Source organism: Tupaia chinensis, unplaced genomic scaffold (genome assembly GCF_000334495.1).
Source record: "Tupaia chinensis unplaced genomic scaffold, TupChi_1.0 Scaffold000392_1, whole genome shotgun sequence".
NCBI classification, from domain to species: domain Eukaryota; kingdom Metazoa; phylum Chordata; class Mammalia; order Scandentia; family Tupaiidae; genus Tupaia; species Tupaia belangeri.
Window position 1 is genome coordinate 466573 of NW_006159894.1, and position 14156 is coordinate 480728.

The window sequence follows — 14156 nt, forward strand, 5'->3', positions numbered from 1 at the left end:
GTCTTCCTCCTGAGTATATGCGCCCTATAGCAAAAACCTCTCCAAAAAAAAAAAGAATCCTTTTCTTTGGCTTTTCCAACTCATTTATCTCTTTGGGCAATCACTTATTCTGTATGTAGGCTTATCATAGGCGGAAGATCTTGTGTTTTCAGTCATTTTTTCCTTCACACTACTCCTTCATCAATTCCAATATTCACTTTTCATTATCACCTCAAGAAATATCATGCATACCTAAATCTGTATCTGTTTAGTGGCTACTTCCACTCAAATTCAAACTAAACAGTGAATTCATTATTCCAGGTATTTCACAAAAATGGGTTTTTCAAGTCAATATTGCTCGTTTTGAATTTGTTTCATCTCTATTTAAGGAGGATTAGGAGTAGAAAGAGTTCTGAATTATGATCTGGTTAACAAAAGGGCTTAACAGCGCCATCTTGCCATCTTTTCAGTAATGACAATCTATAGTATAAACAGAAGCTCTACCTTCCAGGACACCCTTGAGTTTTCTGGTGAGTGGAATGTCAGTATTACCTGACAGAGGAGCACGGGAAGGGGTTACAGACAATGGCTTCATATTAGCTTCAATTTTTAAGTGACAATCATACCTTCCTCAGTTCTCACTTTTTCTTGTACTTTCGTTGTATACGTTGGTTCTTTAATGAAAAGGAAACAGTTTCCTTTACTCCGAAACAATCAATTCTCTGGGAAATACTACTACTCCTACCTGCCTTCCCTATTTCTATATGTAATACATAAGTATTCTCAGTTACTCTAGCACAAAAACTCAAATCTGACTATTTCTCTTATACTTAACAGTAAAAGCATATATCAAGCCTTCCTCTAAAATGATTCTCAAAATCATCCTTCTATTTCTCCTACACATTTTTTTTTTTGGAGAGGTTTTCGCTAATAGGGCACATGCGCTCGCCAGACAGACAGAGACATAGAGACAGAAAGCGAGAAATCACCCCCCAGAGGAGATGGTCACGCCGCAATCCCTTCTCCTCTCAGGATCTTGGGGACGCACGCACACATGCCCTGTTTGAGTTTTAAGCCACCGGGGCCGGGACGCGAACCGCAGTCGACTACGTGGGAGTACAGCGACATAGCCATTACGCTAACTGCTGGTTCCCTCCTACACAAACACTTTAACACATCTAAAAGTCCTGAGTCAGGAAAAGCTTCAGTCTTGCTCAATTGATACCATTTTAAACCCACTATTAATGGATCAAAGCTGGCCCCAGAGTTTAAACCACTTTAATCTCAATCCAATCAATCTTAATCCAATCTCTCCTCACACCAATCCATGCTGCATGTTAATCTCAGGTTAAGGTTTCAAAGGCACTTATGTCACCATTATGGCATGCCACTGAACATAACTACATAAACTTCTTACTGGATATTCAACACCTTTCCCAATGTGCCAACAATGTATCTTTCCTGCTAAACCTCTAACTACTACTTCCTTCTCAAATCATCTACTCTGGCCCATTAGATGTACTAGCTCTTTCCAAAGCAGCTTTAGGCATTTTACTTCTTAGTAAAACCCCCATAACTTTCCTATTCTTGTTCTTTTTTCCTTTTAATTATCACAATTTCAGCTTCAAATCCCAAATTTTCTATGATGCAGTACTCACTCTTTGGAAAGACAAAAGCATGGTTATCCCTCAGACCACTCATTGGACATTTTGCCCAAGTCCAAGTCCTATTACACATTTACATGCTTCTTCAACTAGACATATATAAATGAGAGAAATTGCATGACTTTTTACATTAAGCCTGTATGTAGGTGAGAACCTGGCGAATAATGGTTTTCAACCCCACAAGAATTATTTCTACAAGAATAACCCAGACCATAGCATATTATGAAGAATCCTCTTCCTTAAAGACAAAAATAACTGCTTATAAAGTTTCAAATTTACGGGCTGGCAGGTGGCATAGGGATTAAGGTGATGGATCCCAAGCAGCCGACCATGGTTCGAGTTCTGGACCTGGAGGCCTGCTTTCTCACCCTCCCTTTCTCTCTCTTTGGTCAAATTAAAAATAAATAATAATATAATAAAAAATATTCCTTAAAAAAATTTTTTTTTTTTTTAATTTCAAACTTAGGTGTAGAGGACAGGAGGGATGTCTCTCCAATGTACCTGACTCATACTGAGACTACATCTGTGTTTCAGGTAAGGCTGCTGCACAGGGTTATCATCAACATTAAACTTGGGCATTCCTAAAAGTTGTCTAGGAATTAAACCCACTGGGGAAATAACCACTGTAAAAACCTTTCTCTATAATGATACGAGTACAAGAATATATGTAACACCCCTTCAAAAAGAATGAACATGTCTTAGATTGAAATGGGAACACTCTCTGTTCAACAGCAGTGTATACACCCGTAGGAAAATGGGAAAGGATTTAGCCACTTCAGCAGAAAAGTTCCAGTGGCAATGATTCTGTTTCTTAAAAAAATAATAATAATAAAAATAAAAAAAATACACTTACAAGGAAACTGTGTTAGAATTAAGTAACAGAACTGTAATGTTATCCAATGTTGTCCCTTGACAAGGAAAGAGTCAACTGAATGAGACAGGTAGCAAATCACTGAGAAGGAGCTTTCATTTCGTCACTTCAAGAGAAGCCTATTAGTTTAGTACTTACTGTCGGCTGATGAATTGAGTTCTGTTTTAATCTTCGATTTTTCAAGATCTTCTTTATATTCTTTCTTGAGCAATTTCACACTTTTTTTACTATAACTTGATTTCTTCACTTTGAAAACTTCTTCATTTTCTTAAAAAAGAAATTAAATGAAATCTGTAGCAACCATTTTCAGAAAAGATTTTCCCTTTTTTCATGTGATTTTTATGTGCTGTTCAAATTCTTCCAAATATATACTCATACACAAGTCATTACATAATTTAAAGTTATTTCAAATCTGTCAAAGAATCTCAAAAATCGAGGTCAACGTCATAAATTAATCTAATGAGATTTTCACTTTTTTTAAGGCATAGTACATAGAACTTAAAATAATCCTACTTCCTACTGTCTTCCTTAAATCATCTATTTCAGAAGAAAAAAAAACATTCAAAATATTTCTGAAAAAGCAAATCACCAAATTATTAAGGAATCTGAAACAAAATATCCAAAATCAAAAGGTGCTTTCAAGTTTGAGTAACTCTAAATGCACCATCAAAGACAGTTATTTCAGGAGCAAATCACTTTTTAAAAATAAAATTTAGTGATGCATCATCCTCTTTGATTTTAATTTTTAAAAGTCAAGCACAAAACACTTTACAAACTAGCCCATGTTATATCAAAACAAAACTGTGCCTGTACCCCTCTCAAACAAAACAATAACAAAAAGACCAAAGATAAACTGCCTACCTTACTAGTAACAGGAAAGCATCTAGAATCAAGACACAAGCAAAATTTCCCAAATGGGATTTTTTTTCCATAACATGAAATTAATTGGACAATACACACTCAGCTGCTCCGGAAGTAAAAGGACTAACGCTTACTTAAGAGCAGAAATCTAAATCCACTGCAGACTCATCTCTCACCAGAGTGGAGAAACTGCCTTGCTTTATTACCACACCATCTCTTTGCTACTCCTATTTATTCTTATGGGTAAACTGAGGCTCGGCGATTGCAAGGAACTGACCCAAAGCTGTAGAGAGGCAGAGCTGCAACTATGGACTTCGGTTCCTAGACCTAATACTTCTGTTTACAAGCTCGGCCTTCCTGGTCGAGGATAGATGGACAGGATACCTAAAAGGCACGGGCACGGAGACCTGCAGAGGTCTCAGACAGTGTGCCAAGAGCAGTCAGTTAAGTTTCCCCTGAAATACACCCGGCAGAAAAGAGGCAGGGCAGGGAGCACCGAATTTGCACTTAAGCTCGGAATGACTGTTCTGAGCTCTGGCCCTTTGGAGTAGGACACGCACAGGACAACGAGCGAGGAGGAAGCGGCGGTTATGAAAAGGCTGGTGGCAGCGCGGGAACTCGTCCCCTGCCCGAGCAGAAGGCCGGAGGCGGGGAACGATTCACAGGCAGGCAGGAAGGGGCTCCGTTGCGGGACTGGGGGCCGGGCGTCCAGGGAATGCTAGGCTCCTGAATGGGGTACTGGGGTAAAGGTGCGGAGGTCCAGGGCGCCCGAAGCGCTGCAGTTACCTTCCTCCTCGTCCTGGAAACTAAGCAGGCTGGCCCGGGGCACCTCTTTGTTCTCGCGAGGCCTCTTGCGCGGCTTCAGCCCGTTGCCAGGCTCCGCGCTGCCGGGGAAGCCTCCCCCAGCCTCAACTCCAAGGCCCAGGGTCAGCGTAGAAGGTGGCGGCGGCCCCGGGCCCAGCAGCGATTCCCCCCCGGGGGCCCCGTCGCTGCCGGCAAGCGCCGGAGCCGGGCTCTTCGCCAGTGCCCGGCGGCGCCAGCAACGGCGGAGGTTCCTGCTCCTCATCACGTTCCCGCTCCTCCTCCTCCGAGTCGTTCCGCTTGCGCACATTCACCCGCCGGGCCTTTCGGAACATCCCTGCGGCCCGCACGGCGGTCACACACCCGCTCTCACTCGCCAGCCCAGGACGCGCCGAGCTTGCGACGGCGCACGCGCGCTCCCCTGAGCTCTAGCCCTGTCGGGTCTTCCAGCTCCCTGCCGCGCACCACAGAGCACGCATGCGCCTGGGCCCCCACGCGCTCTCAACACTCGGTGAGAAAGAATGTGACCTGCGCCTCTCGCGAGAACGTTATCTCATTACCTCGCCCTCTGTCGGATTGGAGGTCTATCGGCACAGAACTCTAGGACCTCGATGTAGTTCGACTGAGCACAGAGAGGATCATAGAGATGAAGGAGTAGGCTCTGTCATCCCTCAGACGGTGTTGCTGCAGTGCGTCTTCCCCACAGACGCAGGGCGGTCACGTGAAGAAACCTCCCGCCAAGGGCTGGGCGGAGCAAGTACGAGAGGAGGAGGACCCTACAGCTAGAACCCGGGTTTGGGTAGGGAGCTTGGGGTTTCGCCAGCTGTCCTCAAGACTGTGATGGTAGTAACCATTAATAATTTCTATTAGGCTTCTTATTTCTAGAACTTTGTAGCTACGAGGCACTTTGAGAGACTTTGAAATTCGTATGTTAATAAAATGTTACCTGGTGTGATGTGATTCCCCCCCACACACACCCCCGCCCAGCTTACAACAAAAGCAAACGTTGGTGTTTTCGAAAAAACTCCAAGTTTGCTAACAGTTCTGTGGCTGAAAACTTTGCGAAGCTTAGTGAATTTCAAAAAACAAACGCAAGGAAAATTGACTTGGGGATAGCTGTGACAGCTTTCTGACTTTGCTAATAGGACAGTAGTAACTGGCAAGGCCTTAACTGGCTGATTGCCCTAGATTGAACTCACATCTTTCCTGTTGTAGCTCCCAGCTTCGAGTTTATCCTTCCGTCACGCGTGTGTGTATATGAATTCATGCTTATGTTTTAAAGTTGAGGTGCTCTGTATAATGACAGGAGGACACCCCTGTGTGGAAGACCTCAGGGTGGCCTCCTCGGTAGTAGTGTTAACATGTTCCTCGTGACTCTCCAGAGAGATTCCATGAACACAGAAGCAAATAAATGTGCTTATTTGAATGAATTCCCCATTTTACACAGATAGCATGTAACAGTGCATTTCTAGCTGAACATGAAATCGGGTATCCGTCCATAATAGTACATAAAGTCTTGTCTGCTTTTATTCAGCTGCATAGTGATCATTGTTGGACTGTCCCACGGTTTAGTTGACCAAACTGATACTTAGGTTAGTTCTAGTTTTGCCATACTAATGCTGCAAAATTGAAAATGTCACATCTGTAGGATGTAGTAGAGTTGAAATTGCTTGGTTCCACCTTAGACATTGGTGATTTTGCTAATTCTAAGTTGCTCTTCATGTAAGTTGTGCAGTTCGTGCTACTGACAAACAGGAGTGTGCTTGTTTGCCCACATCCCATCAAAATTTCATTGAGATATACATTTCCATGTTGAAGTAAAAGGTCCCAAAACCACCAAAATTTTCTGTTTCATGCACATCTATTCCTCTCATTTTCTTTGATTGGATTTGAGTTCTGCACACTCTGAATTCAGTTTTGGAGCTAAGAACATCCTCTGTAACATTTTCATCCAGTTAATAAGAAAAGCTGGGCCAGCAAGTGGTGTGGTGGTTAAGGTGCTGGAATTCCCACATGGCCGACAACAGTTCCAGTCCTGGACCTGGCGGCTTCTCTCTCTCTTTCTCTGGCAAAACTCATGTGAAAATAATAATAATAATAATAATAATAAAGCTAAATAAATTTTTTAAAAATAATAAAAGTTAATGATATCTGGCTTCTATTCTTCTCATGTTACTCTCAGTTCTTAAATTCTGGCTATTCAGCATTGATTTAAATTCTAACTTCTGCAAAATGTTTCACTGGTGAAATTGAACTCCTATTACCAGTCACAGAGAGTCAAATTATGCCTGGTCAGCTTTCAGATTCCTCAGCCAAGATACAGATAATAAAACAATTAGATTAGAAGTTTAAAAAGAAAGTAGCAAAGATAAGGTCCAAATTCAAAATATGTTGATATGTTGGCCTGAAACTTCAAAAAGATCTCTTGCTAGGACCAGCAGATGGCAAAATGTTTATGTAATGGTTACATCCCTGGATTTCCCGTAGTTGACCCTGGTTGGATTACCAGACCAGTGGCTTAAAACTAATGCTGGGGGACCAGCAGTTAGCGTAATGGCTATGTTGCTGGACTCCCATGTAGTTGACCAGGGTTCGAGTCCGGACCCTGTGGCTTAAACTCATGTGGAGAGTGTGTGCCCGTGTGCCCAAGACCCCAAGAGGAGAATGGAAGAGAAGGGATTGTGCTATGACCATTTTTCCTGGGGGGTGATTTCTCACTTTCTGTCCCTTTGAATCCCTCTGTCTTTCTGGTGAGTGCACATGCCCTATAGCAAAAACCTCTCCAAAAACAAAACAAAACAAGAAAACTACATGGCTAAATTAATTTATACTAATTAACATCTTTGTGGGAGGTTATTTCTTTATGATAGATAACAGAATTGTTGGGTTGAAACTTGTGTACGTTTAAACAATTATTTTTTATTTAATTTTATTCATTGTCATTGTTTTATTTTATTATTATTTTTTGAAGTTGACCAGAGAGAGTCAGAGAGAAGGAAAGTGAGAAAGCAAGCTGGCAGGTCCGGGACTCAAACCGCCGTTAACCATGTGGGAGTCCAGCTGCCTTAACCACCACACCACCTGCCAGCCCCAAAATGTGTATGCATTTAAGACACATGACTAAATAGTACTTCAAAGTGACTGTACCAGTTTATTTTTGTACAAACACTGTGAGAGAATATCTATTTGCCTACATACATGACAAAATGTGGTATCAAATAACTTTATTTTGTTCTGGTCTATTGAATGAAATATTAGAATCCCATTGCATTTCTCTTGATAGAGGTGATTTTTTATTTGAGTTGTTGGCTATTTGCGTTTCATCTCATGTAAATTTTATGTTTATTTCTCCGTTTTCCTATTAGATTTCTACTCTTTCTTTTTGTTTTCCATATGTTTAAGTTGTTTTATAATTTATTTTAATATGGCTAAATTAACATAATGTTTGTTATGAGGGAAGACTGTAATTTTAAGCAATAAGTACTTCTTCCAGTATAATTTATTTAAAATACTCTTATTGGATTTTCTCTATTACAAAGTGATTATGTGTTTACTAAAAGAAGTTAGAAAATCCAGATGAAAAGAAAATAAAAATTGCTTCTAATATCATTGCACACATATGATACAGTTATATTTTTAATGTTTTATTCACTTATTTATTTTAGTTTTTGGTATAAGACATGTATGCTTGGCGAGGGGGTGAGATAGCACCCCCCTCCCCAGGAGGGATGGCCACTCTGCAACCCCTTCTATTCTCCCCTTCTGTTCTCCCGTCAGGATTTTTGGCATGCACTCACATGTGCCCAGGGTGATATTCAAGTCGCTGGGTCAAGGACTCATACCACACAGTAGACTATGAGGTCCAGCACCTCAACCTTCACACCCCCTGCTGGCACCAATAATGTTAATATTTTAATGTGTATCCTTCTAATCCTTTTATTTTCCTGCATAAAACAATTTATTGAATTACTTTTCTTTTCCTGATGGGTTTGTGATTTAACTCTTTTTTTTTTTTTTTTTAGAGATTTTTTGGTATAGGGTGCGTGTGCTCACTGGAGAGACAGAGGTCAGAGAAAGAAAGCAAGAAATCCCCCTCAAGGGGGATGACCACGCTGCAATCCCTTCTCCTCCATTCTCCTCTCGGGATCTCAGATACACACACACACATAATAAGCCCAGCATGAGGTTTAAGCCACTGGGTCTGGGACTCGAACTGTGTTCAATTATGTGAGTGTCCAGCAACATAACCACTACGCCATCTGCTGTTCTCTTGTGACCTTTCTCTTTTTTTTTTTTTTTTTTTGCTATAGGGCGCGTGCGCTCGCCAGCCAGACAGAGACAGACAGAGAGACAGAAAGCAAGAAATCATCCCCCAGGGGGGATTGTCACACCGCAATCCCTTCTCCTCCATTCTCCTCTTGGGATCTTGGGCACGCACGCACACACGCCCGGCGTGAGTTTTAAGCCACCGGGTCTGAGACGTGAACCGCGGTCGACTACGTGGGAGTCCAGCGACAGCCATTACGCTAACTGCTGGTTCCCTACTTGTGACCTTACTCTTAGCATGTACTATATATTTTTTTAAACTTAGAATCTGGTTTTGAGCTTTCCTAGCTGCTTTATTTATTTGTCTGTATCATTTAAATTGGTGAGGCCTTATGATACCTTCTGTCCTCTGTAGAGCCAGCTCCCTCAATACTTTTATAGAGCCTAAACTGGGTAAACGTGACTTTGTGTGTCACTCTGAATTGTGTTTAGGGCCTCTGTAAAAATTGTAATACATAAAACAAAAGGCCTCTTCACATAATTTTTTCTGTAATCAAGCCAGATTTACAAACATCCTTCTGTAAATTTTGGACAAAGGGAGATCCTAAAATTATTCTTAACAAGTCTGGAAAATGGAAGTTGCCTAATTCTTATTTTTACCAACTTAATGTGTATATAATATTATTCATATTTTTTCTTCATTCCTTTGTTCTTATCAGGGGGCTTTCATAGGTTTGCTCAAGAGTTTTCACCTTTGACTTATTTTTCTTATAAGATCTTAAATTCTTTAAGCCTGCCATCTCCTATGAGCTTTCAGAATCATAACTCTCAATGTTGAAGGGTGGACTACTATACGTAAGATGGATGCAAACCTCCAAGTTTTCCACCTCTAGTTCTGACAAGTGAGGAAATGGGACATTTCAGTACTGCAAGTGATCCTCCACACACTAAACTCATGGTCTTCACTCAGTTCCTACAGTACTTCTGTTACCAGAGTCAGTGGGATGCCTTCTAGACCTTCATCAAAGATGATAGTATTGAAGCAAATATACTAACTATAACTGAATAAACAGCCATCCTGACTCACTAAAAGTTGACAGAAATAAATCAAGAAAGAAATTAATGGTTCCTGACATTAGCTTGGTACAGGATCCTAGAGATGACTGAGTTGTCAGATGATTTGGATGAAAGGGAGGGAGATTGACTTAGATGGCTTAGACATGTCATCAGAACACAGTAATGAGTTGAGTGAAGTAGATTCCCCTTCTCACCATCTTTGAGATCCAAAACTCAAAACTGGAGCTAGCAGGTGGCATAGTGGTTAAGGTGCTAGACTCACATTTGACTGACCATGATTCAAATCCTAGATCCAGCAGTTTGAAAATCACACCAGGCACGTGGGTGTGTGTGTACAAGCCCAAAATCCTGAGAGGAGAATGAAGAAAGGATTGCAGTATGACCATCCCTTCTGGGGATGAGGGGAAGCGATTTCTCACTTCCTCTCTCTCTCTGTCTCTCCAGCAAATGCATGCACCCTATAGCAAAAATCTCTCTTAAAACAAAACCAAACTAATTACTGAAGTAATCAGGAAAGCCTCGATTACTGAATACACAGTAACAGAGGAAAAAGAAGATGTATGATGCTGTTGTATGTTCAGGATTGGAGAACAGGACCACTGGGTTAATATGAAAACAATTGAATCCGATAAAAACGTTATCAGTCATGAAAGATATTATGGGAATGGGTTAAATGCCATTGTTATATTCACTGTATGTTTTAAGCCTGAAAGTGGCCAATCTAAATATAAATAGCTGATGAATAATCTCTTTAAGTATGTTATTTGCACTTTAGATCTATTAGTAGCAGAAAACTACATGATAGTTAATTTTTTTCCCTAACTGAGTTTTATTTGGTGCATAATAAGCCACCTAACATCTTTCAGGGGAAAATAATTTTTTTTTAATAAAGCTATCACAAAATGAATTAGAGCCCAATTTAGCTTAGGGGAGGGAACACAGTTCTATTCAATTAAGGAAAACATTTTTATAGACCATAGATTAGTTTATTTTTAACACCCATCCTGCCATGAATTCATAGGGAATAGGTTTTAGAAGCTCAGGCTCCTTTCTATTGGTTCTCACAAAGTGTGCTTTGGGTGGAGCAGGCTGGCGCTTCAGTTGAACCCAGGTACCTTTCTCTTTGGCTTTCTTCTTTTTTTGATCATTTTCCTTCACATGTTTTAGGAAGCTATCCCTGCTCTTAAAATGCTTAATGTGCTCAATACACACATTAATTCTCTTGACAAGAATCTTGCCCTTAACTTGTTTGTTTACAACAATGTCAACAACAAGCTGGGTAACGTAGACTCTTCCAGTTTTGCCATAATAACATTTGTGGGACATTCCTTTTTGAACAGTACTCATTCCCTTGATGTCTACAATAACACCTTCCTTGTAGATTAGCATACATGTTGCCCATGTTTTCTAAAAGGCCTAGAGAACATATATTGGGTGTCTCTCCTCTTTCACCCCTTTGTGTTGGTCATTTTGGTTAATTACCAGAAGATGGTGGTTCCAGCCAAAAGGACATGACAATTTATTTAAATGGTACAACAACTCAAAGAAAAATGCCCAGTTTGGGATGGCTCAGAAAATATTCTCCACAAATTGATAGAAAGTTGCAGAAAAACCTAAAATCTCTTTGTACATCCCTCTTGGTTTATCAGAACACATCTGACTGTTACAAGACTATTTATTAGCTCCAGATTTAGCCAAAAAATTATATACATCTTTAATTTGGCAGAACTAGCTGAACTTGTCTCCTTGGAACACATTGGCATACCAGAATGCATAAAACAGTATGTTTGGTTTTATTTCTTTTATTGTATTGGGTCTTTATATTTTGTTGTGCAAGAGCTTAATGGAGAACAATATGAACCTACAAGTAAACAGTAAGTCTGGCATCTAGTCTAAACAAGACTGAAGAATGTGCTGATAAAGCAGCAGATTTTTGCATTTATAATGTTTTTATTAGCCTATATCTTAATGTAATCTGTTATAAAATTGACTTTATTTTTTAATTTATTTTTTAGAGAGATCTTTGCTAGAGGGTGCATGTACTCATCAGAGAAACAGATAGAAAATGAGAACTCATGCTCCAGGGGATGGCCACAGAGCAGTCTCTTCTCTTCCATTCTCCTCTTGGGATTTTGGGAATGCACACAAACGCACCTAGCTGCCAGGTCCAGGACTCCAACTGTGGTTGACTATGTGGGAGGCCAGTAACTTAACCATTACACCCTCTGCTGGTACCAAAATTGACCTTATTTTAATGAACTTTTGTGCAAGGGACTGTTCACTGCTGTATTAATTTGCAAATGTCTTGAATTTAGCTGTTTAATAGCTAACTATATTGTAATCACATTGCTAAATAGCAGAGAATCACATTTTATATAAAGCAGATTTTTACATTTATATATTGAATAATGCATGTGCTTCCACAAAATATTTATATGCATAAATGGTAAAGGAAACAAATAATTTTTGTATGTTTTTAAGGAATATTTTTAAATGTATACTTTTCTTATGAAAGACATGCAGGTAAATAAGACCATGATTTTATAAAGTGCATGTTAGAATATTTGTGTTTGTGAGAAGATTTCTCCATGGCTCCTGAGAACTAGTGACTTTGGGGAAAAAAGAGAAATGAAGATTTTCAACTGATAATTCAGCCTCCAGCCCACAAACTTGAGTGGGATCACAATGGAACAGCAAAGAGATTCCAGATCACCTCTTTCTGTGTGCTCCTGAACATCCAGATTGGACTTCAAGAATTAGGAAGAAACACACCAACCATCAGATGACTAGAAATCACCACAGGACCACAAGAAATATGGGAAAGCAAGAAAATCTCTCTCCTCCCAGGGAAAAGAATAACTCCTCTTCATCCATAGACAGTTCAATGGAAATGTCTGATAAAGAATTTAGAATTTTCATAATGGCGAAACTAACAGAGATGAATGAGAAGAGAGACAATGAACTGCAGAAGAGAAAGGAGAAAGGAGCTGACGAGTTCCAGGAGGTGAGGAAATTCTTCCAAAATCTAAGAGGAATTACACACTTTACAAAAGAAACAAATGGACCTGTTAGACATAATACAGGAAGTCAAAATCTCCTTGAAAGTATTAAAAGCAAACTAGATCATATAGAAAATAGAATCTCAGATGTAGAAGAGAAAATTGCTGGCCTAGAAAAAGACCATGAAGACTGAGAAAATTGCGCCCAAAAATGAGAATAATATATGAGAAATACTAGATACCATCAAACGTCCAAACATCCAGATAATTGATATCCCAGAAGGCAAAGAGACTTATAAGGATATTGGTAATCTATTCCATGAAATCCTGCAAGAAAACTTCCCAAACCTAAAGAGGCACTCAAAGATCCAGTCCCAAGAAATACAAAGGACCCAAATAGAATCAACCCAAGAAGATCTTCTCCAGAGACACATTATAGCCAGATTAACCAAAACCACAGGCAAAGATTGGCAAGAGAAAAACATCAAGTTACCTACAAAGGATATCCCATCAGACTAACAGCAGACCTCTTATCGGAAACAATGTGAGCGAGGAAAGAATGGGAAATATATTCAAAGTGTTGGGAAAAGCAATTTCACCCAAGAATACTGTACCCGGCAAGATTATCCTTCACATGGGGAGAAAAGACGAGAACATTCTCAGATAAACAAAACCCAAAAGACTTTACCAGCACGAGACCAGATCTCCAAGTTCTCAAGGGAGTACTATATCAGGAAAATTAAATACAGACACAGAAATAAGAGTTCAAAAACTAACAAAATGGCCAATTTAATGGTAGGGACAAGTCTGGAGTTGAATATTACATCCCAGAATTTAATCAGGAAGATGAAACCATAAAATAAGATAGATTAAATGCATGAGGCTGAACTGGTGAAATAGCATTTATGACTTTTGACTAAAACATTACTGATTTTCTTCTAAGCTTTGTTGTCCGGTATTAAGGACTTTTGTCCTATCTTGAGCTGTCAGTAGGTTCATGTACCTACTATTTGAACAGAATCCTAACCTGTTTCCTGGCTTTAGTTTTTTTTTTTTTTTTAGAGATTTTTGCTATAGGGCGTGTGCGCTCGTCAGACAGACAGAGAGAGACAGAGAGACAGAAAGCAGGAAATCACCCCCCAGGGGGGATGGCCACGCTGCAATCCCTTCTCCTCCATTCTCCTCTCAGGATCTTGGGCACGCACACACACGCGCCCGGTGTGAGTTTAAGCCACTGGGTCCGGGACTCGAACCACGGTCGACTACGTGGGAGTCCAGCGACATAGCCATTACGCTAGTTGCTGGTCCCACCTGGCTTTAGTTTTAAGCAAAGTTTCTTAGCATTTCTTTGACTTAAGTTAAAACTGCTTTTCTTCAAATTACCAGCTGAGGGTCCAGTAGTTGGCATAATGGCTATGTTGCTGGACTCCCATGTAGTCGACTGCAGTTCAAGTCCCAGACCCAGTGGCTTAAACTCACGCTGGGCGTGTATGTGTGCATGCCCAAGATCCTGAGAGGAGAATGGAGGAGAAGGTATTGCAGTGTGGTCTTCTCCCCTGGGGGGGTGATTTCTCACTTTCTATCTCTGTCTTTCTAGCAAGCACACACGCCCTATAGCAAAAACCTCTCCAAAAAAAA

General features: G+C 40.3%; 1 protein-coding gene across 1 annotated transcript in view; it reads right to left on the minus strand.

Annotated features, from left to right (window-relative positions):
* PAXBP1 (PAX3 and PAX7 binding protein 1) overlaps positions 1 to 4631 on the minus strand; it is a 38712-nt gene extending 34081 nt beyond the window's left edge. Inside the window, 3 exon segments of the mRNA XM_006153870.3 lie at positions 2653 to 2781; positions 4162 to 4369; positions 4371 to 4631. Of these exon segments, the coding sequence (XP_006153932.2) occupies positions 2653 to 2781; positions 4162 to 4369; positions 4371 to 4511 (478 nt within the window). The 5' untranslated portion in view covers positions 4512 to 4631.
* Positions 4632 to 14156: the final 9525 nt, after the last annotated feature.